This window comes from Arvicola amphibius, chromosome 3, assembly GCF_903992535.2.
Source record: "Arvicola amphibius chromosome 3, mArvAmp1.2, whole genome shotgun sequence".
NCBI lineage: Eukaryota > Metazoa > Chordata > Mammalia > Rodentia > Cricetidae > Arvicola > Arvicola amphibius.
Genome location: NC_052049.1, coordinates 10,238,111 through 10,251,054, shown reverse-complemented (window position 1 = coordinate 10,251,054; position 12,944 = coordinate 10,238,111). Strand labels below are relative to the sequence as shown.

Below are 12,944 nucleotides of genomic sequence, written 5' to 3'. Positions count from 1 at the left end.
CTCACAGGCTAGGTGAAGGCAGTCAAACCGTTGGCCTCTCCCTTAGATTCCAAGGCCACTGCAGTCCCAACCACACTTCCTGAAGAAAGTGAGGTAGATTCAGGAAGATCAGTTTTCCACCAGAGGAAACATTACTCTGTAAGGCAATGGTTGGGGCTGGAGACCATAGACTTTACTCGGAGAAGATGCTAATTTTATGGTCTTATTAGTTTATTACTTTTATGGTTTTATTACTCTTTAATATTTTGAAGCTGTTGGGGCATGAGAGTGAGCTTCTTAGTTGCTTGATTGATTGACATACTCTCTTACCATAGAAATTGCCTTGAAGCTCAAACAGGTGGCTAACTTCGAACAGGCAGTGACAGGGACCAGACCTATTCTTTTTTTTTTTTTTTTTTGGTGGCCCATTTGATCAATTTTATTCCAAAATCATGGTTGACTTGATGGATAAAAGAATGAAACACACACATGTTAACTCTTTGAACACAGAGGAAAAAATCGATTTGAAGAAATTCCAGTTATATTTAAAGAAAAGGTTTTCAAATCTCTTGCATACACCATTGCTAGTTGTAGATGATATAAATTCCATTGCACAAAGCCCTAGCAACTGGACAAATAACTCCAAAAATGTTGATGAGAATAGCAACTTAATTAACAGAGTCCAGAACTCAAGAACAAATCCTAACCAATCAGTAACAGAAAATCCCAGTTATCAATTCCCCTTTGAACTGTTTGGTCTAGCTTATATGTTAGCTATTTGCCAAGTTGAGAAATCCATAAATATCAGAAATGGAAATATATTGGAAATACATTATATTTTAGAAGGTGAAATTCTTTTCATCTGGGAAGAGGAAAACCAATTAAATGTAATAGATATTGAAAGCAATAGTAAGCAAGATGATTTATAGCTACAGCATGAACCCAAGCATTAGCTGGGTTTTCCAATGTTTGTTTTCCATAAAAAGGTGCAATGTATGGGATGGAATTTAGGTTAGATCCTCTCTAAGAATTTCTTTTTTTTATATGGTTTATTTTTTATATTTAAAAATTTCCATCTCCTCCCCTTCTCCTCCCCCTTCCCTCCCCTTACTATAGAGGAAATATGGGACCAGACCTATTCTTGTCTATTCTAACAGAGACTGGCTGTGACTTCCTGTCTCCCACAGAAGAAGCCTCAAAGAACGCAGGCCAGACCAGAGTGTAGGCAAGTGAAGGTGGGGTATGTGCCTCTGGTGCTCTTCTCTGTTGTACACTCACAGCCTCTTCAGTGGTAAAACTGAAACAGGAAATCAAGGCCCCGTGACTTCCTTTTACCTTTGGTGAGTTCTGAGGACAGTCCATTGTTTAGGAGGGGCTGGCATTACGAGGAGATTTTCATGTTTGAAAAAAAAAAAAAAACCCAGACACTTTGCATTTTTTCTCTCTTGGTGCAAGCAATTAAAAATCAATATGGAAAGTAGACCATCACCCTGACCTGCCAGTGCACCCTAGACAATGCTCCAGAGACCATCCATCCAGGTGAGTCTCCCACTCTGCCTGATAGCTCGTGCCCTCACAGTCCTTTCTGTCTGAGCTCATTAACAGGAGTAAATGGAGTCATAGAACTGCTGGTGGGGGTCCATTTTTGTTTTGTTGTTGTTGTTGGTTTTTTGTTTTTGTTTGTTGAGACAGGGTTTCTCTGTAGCTTTGGAGCCTGTCCTGGAACTAGCTCTTGTAGCCCAGGCTGGCCTTGAACTCACAGAGACCCACCTGCCTCTGCCTCCCGAGGGCTGGGGTTCAAGGCCTAGGATACCACCACCACCCTTGAAGAGCGGGGAGTCTGTTTTCTCTGCTTGCTGCTGCTGACAGCAATTTGCTACAGTCCATACTTGAACTTTCCCAAGAGCCTTCGAGTTACAAACCTTTACCCTTCACTACGGGGCGGGCTGGAAGACACTCCTGGGCAGATGCCCCGAGCAGGGCTGCCGTCAGAGGAGCAGCAGAGCAGGAGATAACTGCTGTAAACGTTTTCTTTTTCTTTTTATGCCCTGGAAATTCAGGGGCAGTCCATATATGGCAGTTGTGAGCCACCATGTGGACGCTGGGAATTGAACTCAGGACCTTTGGAAGAGCAGACAGTGCTCTTAACTGCTGAGCCATCTCCAGCCCCAGATAACTGCTGTAACATTTCTGGAATGTCAACGAGAAATGGCCAGTAGGAGAAAGAGAGAGCCAAGGATGCAAACCCTGTTGGGTCCACTGTCCAGAGAGTCCTGCTCTCTGCACCAAACCCTGCACTGTGCTGCCGTCTGCACCAAACCCTGCACTGCCAGAATGGCTTGATACCTGGCTCCAGCCTGAAGTCAGTCTCTGGAGACTGATTCCCCTGAAGGCCCTGCTCAGCTCTTCAGTTCAATTGTCTCACACCTCTGTGAAACCATTGGCTGCACTTTGTTCTAGCAATAATTTAAAGTCCATTTTCTTCTCCCTCCAGGTTCTTCTTAAGAGGAGAGGCACGGAGCCTCCCTAAGCATGTGACCTCACTGTGCACTGTGCACGGCCCAGCCAGCCTTGGTGCTCGGTGGTCTGGCCAGTTCTCACTTCCTGTCTCTGATAAACTTTGGAGTACATACTTCGGGTATTGTGAGACAGTAGTAGGTGCCAGGTACTAACGATTAAGTAAGACTTCTATAAGAAATAAGTCCCTGGGAAGGTACCAGAGAGCAGATGTGCAAAGGGCTGTATTGCCATTCACCAGTGTGGGTCCTGCTTTGGAAAAGAAAATCAGGCAGGGTTTCTGTACCTATCTTAGGAGGTTAATGTCACAGAACACTAAAGCTACCAAGCTTCAAGAGAAGGGCTGGCCAAGAGGTGGTGGCGCATGCCTTTAAACCAAACACTCAGGAGGGAGAAGCAGGCAGATCTTAGTGAGTTCGAGGTCAGCTTGTTCTACAAAGTGAGTTCCAGGACATCCAGGGCTACATAGAGAAACTTTGTCTTGAAAAACAGAGAGAGAGAGAGAGAGAGAGAGAGAGAGAGAGAGAGAGAGAGAGAGAGAGAGAGGCTGATCTCAGACTTCAGCTTCTGGAAGGACATAAATCCTCTTTCTCTCTCCCTCTCCTGCTAATTACACAAACCAACCTGGACAGTGTATGTAAAAGAGCACAGGATTTCCGTCAGGTGGAAAGAGCAGAGTCCCCAGTGACCTGGGTCTTAGAGATTTCTTTTTGCCTCCATTGCTCATGCTTGGACCTGAAGTAGCCAGCAACCTGGAAGTGCCAACAAGTGGAGACAAAAAGACAGGACAAACACCTGTGCCTGGTCATAGCACGAGGAAGGTGCAACCTAGCAAGGCAGCGAGTGAACCTTCAGGCTGCAATCTAGTGGCCTCTCATCTCTAGCCACACAGCACAGCAGAAAGCGGGTCCCACAGCAACCAGTGAAGAGAAATGTCAAGCCACAGCTTTCCCTGCCCTGCTGACAGGGGCTAGGATCCCGTGCCAAGATTGTGTTTGAGGATACCAGTGTAACTAGGGGCCAATGTAACCAGACTGAATTCTCAGCTCGATTCAGGGGGGAAATTAGGAACAGGTGAAGCGTAGCTCTTGTTGACATTAGCAGCTCGTTTTGGTGGCGCTAGCTCTTAGTGTTGTCGTGGTGTCCGAATCCACTGGAAAACTTAGACTCAATTCAAATTGCCAACAAAAATTGGGATCAGCCTGTTCTACAAAGTGAGTTCCAGGACATCCAGGGCTACACAGAGAAACTTTGTCTTGAAAAACAGAGGGAAAGAGAGAGAGAGAGAGAGAGAGAGAGAGAGAGAGAGAGAGAGAGAGAGAGAGAGAGAGCTGATCTAAACTGAGTCCAGCTGGCTAATTCTAAATATACAGTTTTTCACCATAAAAAATTTTTACATTAAATGAATTTATTCTTACTGCTAGCAGAAGGAGAGCAGCCTTAGAGCCAATACAACATGCCGTGCGGACAGGAATTCAGGTGAAGTTTTCGAGGTGGACATGAGAAAGGTGTGTATCATATCTATCCATGGACTCCACAGCTGGGCAGGAAAACTGCTTTACTCCCTCAGCTGTTTCTTACTTTCCTGCTACGCAGTAATAAGAAGACCATTCCTTTCCTATAGCCACATGCAGGCAGGTTTTACAGAAGCAAAGGCAGCTGCCAACATCTCTGTCTTAGGGCTTTTACCTTTGTGAAGAGACACATGACCACGGCAGTTCTTATAAAGGAAACACTTAATTGAGGTGGCTCAAATCTACTGTTTCAGAGGCTCAAAACATCATCAGCAAGGCAGGGAACATGGCGGCATGCAGGCAGACGTGGTACTGGAGTAGTAGCTGAGTGTCCTACATCTTGCAGGCAACAGGAAGTCAACTGACAGACTGGGCGGTATCCCGAGCATAGTAGACCCCAAAGCCCACCCTCCCAGTGACCCAGCTCCTGCACTCCGACAAACCACAACTCCTAATAGTGTGGCTCCCTCTTATGAGATTATGGGGGCCAGTTACATCCAAGATACCACACCTTCACAGCCCACAATCCTTTTCTGATCTCACCTGCAGGCCACTAGGACCTCCCAGGCATTCCAGAGCCAAAGGTCTGGCTCTTAAGGGACGCCTGGGCTCCACATTGTTTCTTTAGTCATCCCAGGGGACCTGAACACACTAACGACTGGGACAGAGCAGTTCATTCCTGGGCAGGCAAGAGCTAGGGTTGGCTGGCATGTCCTCACAGTGTTACAAGGGTCAAGCACGCAGGCTAATCAGTTCCTTTGCTTACTTCCAGATGGGAAACATGAAGAGGGAAAGCAGTAACATCCAAATGTGTTGTGTTGTGTTTTGTTGTTGTTGTTTGGGCGGGGTATAATGAAGTACAAAGGAGGCAGTGCAAGGAACAGGGTTCCTGAGGCCCCCACTGGGTGTGAAGGGCAGCTCTTACACAGACGGGAAATGCATGCTGGCGTAGGGGTGCAGTCAGCCTTGGCAGAAGACTCCCGGGGTTTCTACACAAGGCTCCTCAATCCTTTGTTTTTAGTGCTGAGTTTTGTAGTTGACAGAGTGATGTGCTTGCACATTGGGTACTTCTGTGATTGGCTCATCAAGGATGGTCCAAGTGCCACCCCAGGAAGACCTTCCTAGACCACGTACAGGCATACCGTATTTGTGACTGCAGGAACCTCAGGGAAGGAGTCAGCAACTCCTGAGCCTGGTAACTGGTTGAAACAATCCTTGGAAAGCAGTTTGCTTTGGGTTGGAAACTCCTGGCAGGTTTCTTGCTGTGTTCCACTGCTGCCCTTCTTATGGGTACCAGAGCAGCTCATCTGGGGAGCTAGTACTTTCACTCTCACCTAGCATCAGACTCTCCATCCTCTCCGACCGTAGAGCAGCACAGAGACCTGGTGCAGGTATCATTTGCACCATCTCCTAGGGTCCCATAGCAACCTTTCCCCTCCTCCAGGAGCCTAGGAAGAGTCACATTTGTGCCCTTTGCCCTTTCGCAGAGAAGTGGTATCTGAGAAAGCCAGTTAAAGCAGAAGGTATATGTAAGAATCTTACAGTCTGAGCCAGGTGGTGGTGGTGCACGCCTTTAATCCCAGCACTCAGGAGGCAGAGGCAGGCAGATCTCTGAGTTCGAGGCCAGCCTGGTCTACAAGAGCTAGATCCAGGACAGGCTCTAGAAACTACAGAGAAACCCTGTCTTGAAAAAAACCAAAAAAAAAAAAAAAAAAAAAAGAATCTTACAGTCTATCCCCCAAAGACCTCCCTTTAAGATTACAACAGGAGAATCTCAAGTGGAATAAAAAAGTCAAATAATCAATACCAACACAAATTATTAGGCACGTTAGATTTTTCTGATAAGAATTTCTAAGGCAGCCATAATAAAAATCCTTCCACAAAAAAATCCTGAGTGTGTCTGAGGAACACCTATATATAGGAAGCCTCAGCAAGCAAACAGATTGTAAGGAAAAACACAATTTTAGAACTTATAAATATAACAAACTCAAAGGATGTGCTTACCAATATTGTAGGAGATAGAAAAAAAAAACAGAACAACAACAACAACAACAAACCAAAATGCAACAAACAAAAAACCAACTAACTTCAGAGTTCTCACCAGACACCAGGGACCTAGACGGAGTGCCATGGTATTTCTCAAGTGCTAAAGGAAAAGAACTGTCAACCTTGGAAGCTGCATTAGTAAGGATGGAGGGGACGGTGAAGTGTTCCTCCACGGAGGAAAAGCTATTGCTATCAGAGTGGCCCTAAGTGACAGAAGACATGCATTCTCTAAGTAGAAAAGATACGGGAAGAAACTTGGGCATCAAGTAAGGACAAGGGAAAAGAATAAAAACATCTATAACTACATTTTCCTTTTCCTCTTTAGTTTTTAAACTGTGTTTGGCTGTTGAAATGGAATGTAAAAAAGATTATTCAAAGCAACCACCACCTTGAGAGGTCTCACCGCAGGGAAGGAGGGTTGATGCTAATTTTCATTGTCAACTGGACTGGATTTGGAATCCCCCAGGGGACACACTTCTGATTATGCTTGTGTTTCCAGAGGTTTAACTGGGAGGGCGAGACCCATCCCCAGTGGCACCACTGAAATGTGACTCCAATTAGTCTGATCAATAAAAACCAGGAGGCGGATATCAGGGGATAAACCTAGAAAATCAATAGCCAGGAGCCGCCTCCAGTTGCTTCCTTCCTCTCTCGTTCCTCAGTCTGAAAAGCTGAGATCCTATCTCCGCCCGATTTATCACTTTGTCTCCACTTCCCCAGTGCTGGGATTAAAGGCATGAGCCAACATGGCCTGGTTTCTATGGTTAACTAGTGGCTAGCTCCGCCCTCATCTCCAGGCAAGCTTTATTTGTCAGAACACAAACAAAATTTCACACAACATACCATCCCACAGGCTGGGGACCTGCGCTTAAGAAAACAAAAGGAGAACGTGAGCTGGGCACTAGCGTTCATCTCTCTGCTTCTTGACCGAGGTGACAACGTGATGAGCCGGCTCATGCTCCCGGCACCATGCTTCCATACTGTAATCTTAACTCATGATACAAACCTACCTCCCTAGGCTGCTTTTCCTCAGGTAGTTCTTCCAAGAGACAAGGAAAGAAACTGTGGTGCTCAAGAGTTGGGCCATCCTGAACATACGGCTCTGGACTTCTGAGTTGGTTTGTGGGAGGCTTACAGAAGAGAGTGTGAGGCTGTGGGCTAGAATAATCCCCAGGAAGGTTGGCAAAAAAGAAAAATGGGGATCAGAAAGACCAAAAACTAAAGTGGTAAATTTAAGTGCTAGCCTGCCAATAATTACATTAAATATAAATGATCTAAATAACATCATTTAAAAAGATAAGTAAAGGGGCTGGAGCAATTGCTCAGTGGTTAAGAGCACTGGTGCTTATCCAGGGGACCTGGGTCCAATTCCCAGCATCCACACGGTGGTCACAACCATCTGTAATTCTGAGGATTCAGCACCCTCTTCTGGCTTTCAGAGGCACTGCATGCACACGGTGCATAGACTATATACAAGCAAAACATCCATACACAGAAAATAGAATAAAAACAATAAAAAGGTGAGTAGGGAGGATTACAAAACACGGTCCAATTAAATGCTGACCATAAGAAACTTCTATATATAGTAAGATGGACATACTGACAGAATGAATGGAAAGATAGAAAATGACATGCCACAAATAACATACATTAGAGAAAAAAATAAAGATGGATGACATTAAAATCCAATGGTACATACCGGAGTGAAGAAATCACTAGGGACAGAATGGGGTATTGCCAAGTGATTAAAAAAAAAACTGATCATTAAGTTTTGAGTATATAGATATTAAACAACAAGCCTGCAAGCTGTGCAGAACTAGAAGCTGGGAGAAATGAAAGGCAAACAGACAAACCCATAATTATAGTGGGAAGTATTAGCATTCTTCTCTCAATTGATTGAATAATTAGACACAGCATGATCAATTCTTCTTAAACAATGCAAGTTGATTGCGATTCAGGGAATGAGAAACAAGTAATTTGAATACTATTACACTGATGAAGGAATTTGTCACTGTAATTGAAAACCACACACACAATTCTCTAGGCCCATGTGAGCTTGCTGGAAAATTCTACTAAACACTTAATGAAGCATTGACGTAATTCTCTTTGTAGCCCTCCCTGCCTTTCTTGGGGGGGGGGGACCCAAACCTCTCTGAGAGGAATAGGTACACCTCTCACCTTATAAGAACCCCATGAGCTAATGTAGCTTTTCAGGATGACAGATGTGGCCATCAAAGGGTAACAAGGGGGGACCATATCATGAGGCAAAAGTGTGTTAGCATTCAAGACATTACCACCGAAGTAAGGGTGCGTAACATCACTGCACAAATGTCAGAATGACCTAAAACCAAAAAAAAACCCCAATAATTTTAAAAACTATTTTTGAAAACTATGAAATTTCAGGGCAAATTTATCTATGGGAGAGGGAACTTAGAATAGTGATCTGCTGGCAGGGAGGAATTGTTTTCTGGGGGAACAGTATTTTGTGTAAAGATTTCATATGTAAATATGTAACTGCTAAATAGCTTAGTGTATATTACATATAATATAAACTTAGTATTTATATACTATAAACCATAGGTCTATTTATGTAGATAAATGTGGGAAGATTTTACTGGCATCAAAAGTTATTTCCATCTCCGCTATGAGGTTTCAAATATATGATCACCCAAGTTGCATCTTTCCTTCTAGTGTTTGAAGATGACCTCATGTCTTTTAAATGAACACTTGCTACAAGATGATATCATAATGGATTCTGCCAAAATCCTGTGATTCTGCCCACTGCACCGCAGATAAAAGGGCACCTGTAGGTTTAAAAGATTTATAATCTGTAACGTGAAGACTGGAAAGCATCTAGATATTCCAGAGAAGGGAAAACTATCTTAAAAGCATGGCAAAACAATCTTCTCAAGGGTCTTTCACCCTTGTGCTCCTCAGGCATCGCATGAGCACAGGTTGCCATCTCAGAAGAAAACACAAAGAACCAAAAGAAGTCATATTGGCGACAGAAAAGGGGACCTGCTGCCAGCAAAGGGGGAATAGGCCAGAATGAAACAACTCCCTTCATCAGGAAATCAGGGTACTAGGAAAACGAGGGTGCATTAGCATGAGTTGGGCTCTGTTTCAAATGACAGCTGGTCATACACAGGCAGCGTGTCTGTGTCTGGCTGCATTGCACCACAAGCCCCAACATGCTCATCCTCAGTCCACGATAATCTGCCCCTCCCCAAGGGTACTCCCCCCCACATCTCTCTCAGGGACCTCTCTGCTTTAGCAGTAGTGATTAATTTCAATAAAAAGCCTAACACCAAAATCAGGCAAATATGTTTAATTTTTTAAAATAACTGATGGCAAAATAAAATATTTACATCACATCATAATGTGTAAACATGTAAGGTCTCTGTACAAAGAAATATACATGCAAAAAATAATGTAAAAATATTAACTGAAATAATGAAAGAAACAATACACAAATAAAAGCTATGAGGTTACACATCCAGTTTCTGAATCCAATTTCTCTTAAAAAGTTTCTGTACAATTTTACAAGAAATAAACAAAAAACCCAACAAAGGAATAAATAAAATACATTGGAAACTGCAAAGCTTAATCATGCCAGTTTATGGCTCAAGACCCAGGTGTCTGGCTGGCTTGGGAAGCAAGCTGGTCTCTTTTTTAGTGTATTTCACACAATGAAGATAAAAAGATATCCAGAAAAAATTCACACGTGCCAGAAACCCCACTTTCTTGTGTTGAAGGATTTCCCAGGCCAGCGCCAGCTCTGCCACAGAGACTCAGGCGCTGGGTACCAGCCTCGGGGCGGCCAGGACTTAACTGGCTTTCTCACCAAAAGCTGAAAATCCAGCCAATTATTATACAGAAAGTTGAATGTCAAAAAGTCTAAAAAGTAGTAAATGTTCACACTGATTTTGGGAAAAAAATAATACTTTGGCATTCTGAATAATAGCATAATAAAATTGAAAACATTACCCTATTATCCAGTTTTATATTCAGAGTATGAAATCACTTTTTACAGTCCTCAAAACTGACAAATTTCACGAAGAGTTAAGTGTCCTCGAACTGATGGCACAGGGCTACAACCCACCCCCAACACACACACAACCATAAAGCTCACTTGCGAAGTATGTGCTTTTTCTATATATTTATTACAGGTACAACAGAAGTCTTCATAAATAGTTGCAGAAAATGTTAAAGCCACAACATTGCACATGATATGAAATGAAATAAAACAAAACAAAAAAAAAAACCAATGAGTGCATTTACAGTATTTTCATCTGACTGTATACCGGTCAATAATCTGATTGACGGCTTGGGATGGGGTTGGGGAGGGGGACAGTGGGGCTGGACTTAGCCCAAAGTCTTCATTGGATGGGCAGACCCCCTCAGATCCTCCCCCAGGAAGGCCCAGGCGGTGGGTGGGAGGGGTGGGGTGGGGGAAATGTCAGACGGAAGGCAGGGAGGATCTTATGCACAAGTAAGGCCTACGTTTCATCAGAGCAAAACCATTCATTCTGTTTTATGCAAAAGACTGAGGTTGAATGTACGTTTCAGAAGCCAAGCCTAGTGCTTGGCAAGACGCACGCAGATGAGGCGGCTGGCAAAGCTCAGTGCCAGGTAGATGCCAAACGCTAGCTGGAGCCATGGGAGTGGCTGCCACCTGGCGAGTCTTTCCCAGAAATACACAGTATCTTTGTTTTGTGTAACACCAGTGGTTTGAACATAGGCATGGATTTCCTTGAATCAATCTTGAAAATGTTAAATTTGCAAAATTCTATCCATGTTCATTTAAAAAAGTATCTTTTTATTTTTTTGCAGAAACCTGAATAAAATACTGTGATACAGCGATATGATCTCTGCCTTTGCAGAGTGTAACTGAAGGTCCTCCACCCCAGCACAGCTTGCATCTGAGCCCAAGTGCTGCTGGGCACAGCTCACTTGGAATGCAATCTCACACGATGAACAGCAGGCAGCCGGTCACTTAGTTTGGTCTGGTTTCCTCTTCAAAATTCAAATTAACAGCTGATTGGCAGGTGAAAGAGAATGAGAAAGAACTTCAAGATAGGTCAAACTCTAGGCAGAAGCCTGCTCTGTAAGAAGTTTTTAATGCTACGAATAGGTCGAACATCATTCTGGTGTTTGCGCCGCTCAATGAAGGAGGTCAGTCTGGACGTGTCGAGGACGCCCGTGCCTTTGCCGCTGCCATTTCCTGCCTGCAGCCACTGCTCCTGCAGGGCCAGTGCAGCTGAGGGACGCTTGGCTGGGTCCTCCTGCAGGAGGAAGCACACGAACTCCTTGGCTTTCTGGCTAACTCCTTTAAAGTAGTCCTCCGGGAAGCTGAAGTCCAGCCGGCAAATGTTCAGGCAGGTCTCTTCCACACTGTCATCCAGAAAGGGGGATACGCCGCTGAGCAGCACGTAGGTGAGCACTCCAACACTCCATGTGTCCGAGGTCAGGGAGACAGGGTTCCCAAGAATGATTTCTGGGGCTGCAAACTCGGGGTTCCCCAGCAACTGGTGGATATAGTAGGTGGTGTTGAGCTGGACAGCATCTCCAAAGTCAGTCAGTTTAATGGTTGGCTTGGCCAGACTCTCATCCACCAAAATATTCTCAGGCTGTAACAGAGGAGATACGTCATTGGCAGACATCCCTAGTGCAAGCTCAGTCTGACTACTGTCAGGATCCTATGGCAAAGTGGGAGCCAGGCGAGTGCCAGCCGAGGAAGCTCTAGGCCACTCTGCTCAGCTGGGAGCAGCCCTCAGCTGTAGGGTACTGTCTTCTCCCCACAAGACACCCTCAACTGGGTAGATTCTGTGCCAACTCGGCAGCACTGCCAGGAACTTCTTAAATGTCTCCTGACCCAACACGCTTAACTACTAGGCCCTCCCTGACTGAAGGCAACTCCAGGAAAGACAAGGAATCTGCTCCGCTGCCCTCCTCTTCCCATTTTCCTCCAGACCCAGGCAGGAAGAGGGGCTCTCACATCTCATGTAGCCGATTTGGCAGGGTGGACCCTGCCCTTGCCCAGACCCTGGCCTGCCAACCTTTAGGTCCAGGTGCGCTATCCTGCAGTTGTGAAGGTATCGGACGGCTTCCAGAACTTCCCCCAGGTGCCCTCTGACTTTCCCTTCGGTGAGGCTTCCCCATCGTACCACACAGTCCAGGAGGCGACCCTGGTCAGCCCTGCAGGGGAAGGAGGACATTTGTCACCTTTCAACTCAGACCATTTGAGGGAGAAATGAACTGAACCTCCACCGGATGGCATGGTACAGGGAGGGGGGAAAGATCCAAGCGGGCTGGGGAAGAGCTACAGTCAGGGATGCAGCCTTGCTGGGGTTGCTATGGCAATGTGCTGGGCAGTACCTATGCACAGTAGACATTTATGTAAACAACTGCTGCAAGAAGGCAGGGGTCACTCACCTTCCTTGGCATAGGCTCTCTTACACGTGAAGATGGGGTGATAGAAAGCTACATGCTATATGCACGCTTAGTCAAAGTTACTCTAATCTGTATAATTTAATTTGTATAATTAAACTATGTTTAATGATACAAAGTTCTCAACCAAAAGTTTGGCAGCATCTACTCAACTCAACCTTCAATACCCGAGATGGCTCCACTGCCCGACCTTAGAGGAGGAGACAGAGGCAGAGAAGGCAGAAAACCTTCCTGAGGTTCCTTGGCTCGTGAATAGCCATTATTGGATGGAGGCTGCTCTGAACGCTGGCTGTTTTTAAAACGTAAGTCTAGAGGAGACCAACCACCTGTCTGTCAAGGAGTGGTTATTAGTGGGGAACCATGGCATTCTTAGGGTAATCAACTCTGTTAACCGTCTGACGAGGCTGCACTGTGCTGGTTATATGACAATGGTTTCCA

The 12,944-nt window shown here is 45.0% G+C and overlaps 1 protein-coding gene across 2 annotated transcripts in view; it reads right to left on the bottom strand.

Annotated features, from left to right (window-relative positions):
- Positions 1-9,867: 9,867 nt before the first annotated feature.
- Positions 9,868-12,944, bottom strand: part of Trio (trio Rho guanine nucleotide exchange factor) — a 290,348-nt gene continuing 287,271 nt past the window's right edge. For both annotated transcript variants that reach the window (XM_038321453.1, XM_038321454.1), the window contains exons 56-57: positions 12,116-12,254; positions 9,868-11,686 (exon numbers count right to left, since the gene is read on the bottom strand). In XM_038321453.1, coding sequence (XP_038177381.1) covers positions 11,138-11,686; positions 12,116-12,254 — 688 coding nt within the window. In that variant the 3' untranslated portion in view covers positions 9,868-11,137. The remainder of the gene's footprint in view (positions 11,687-12,115; positions 12,255-12,944) is intronic.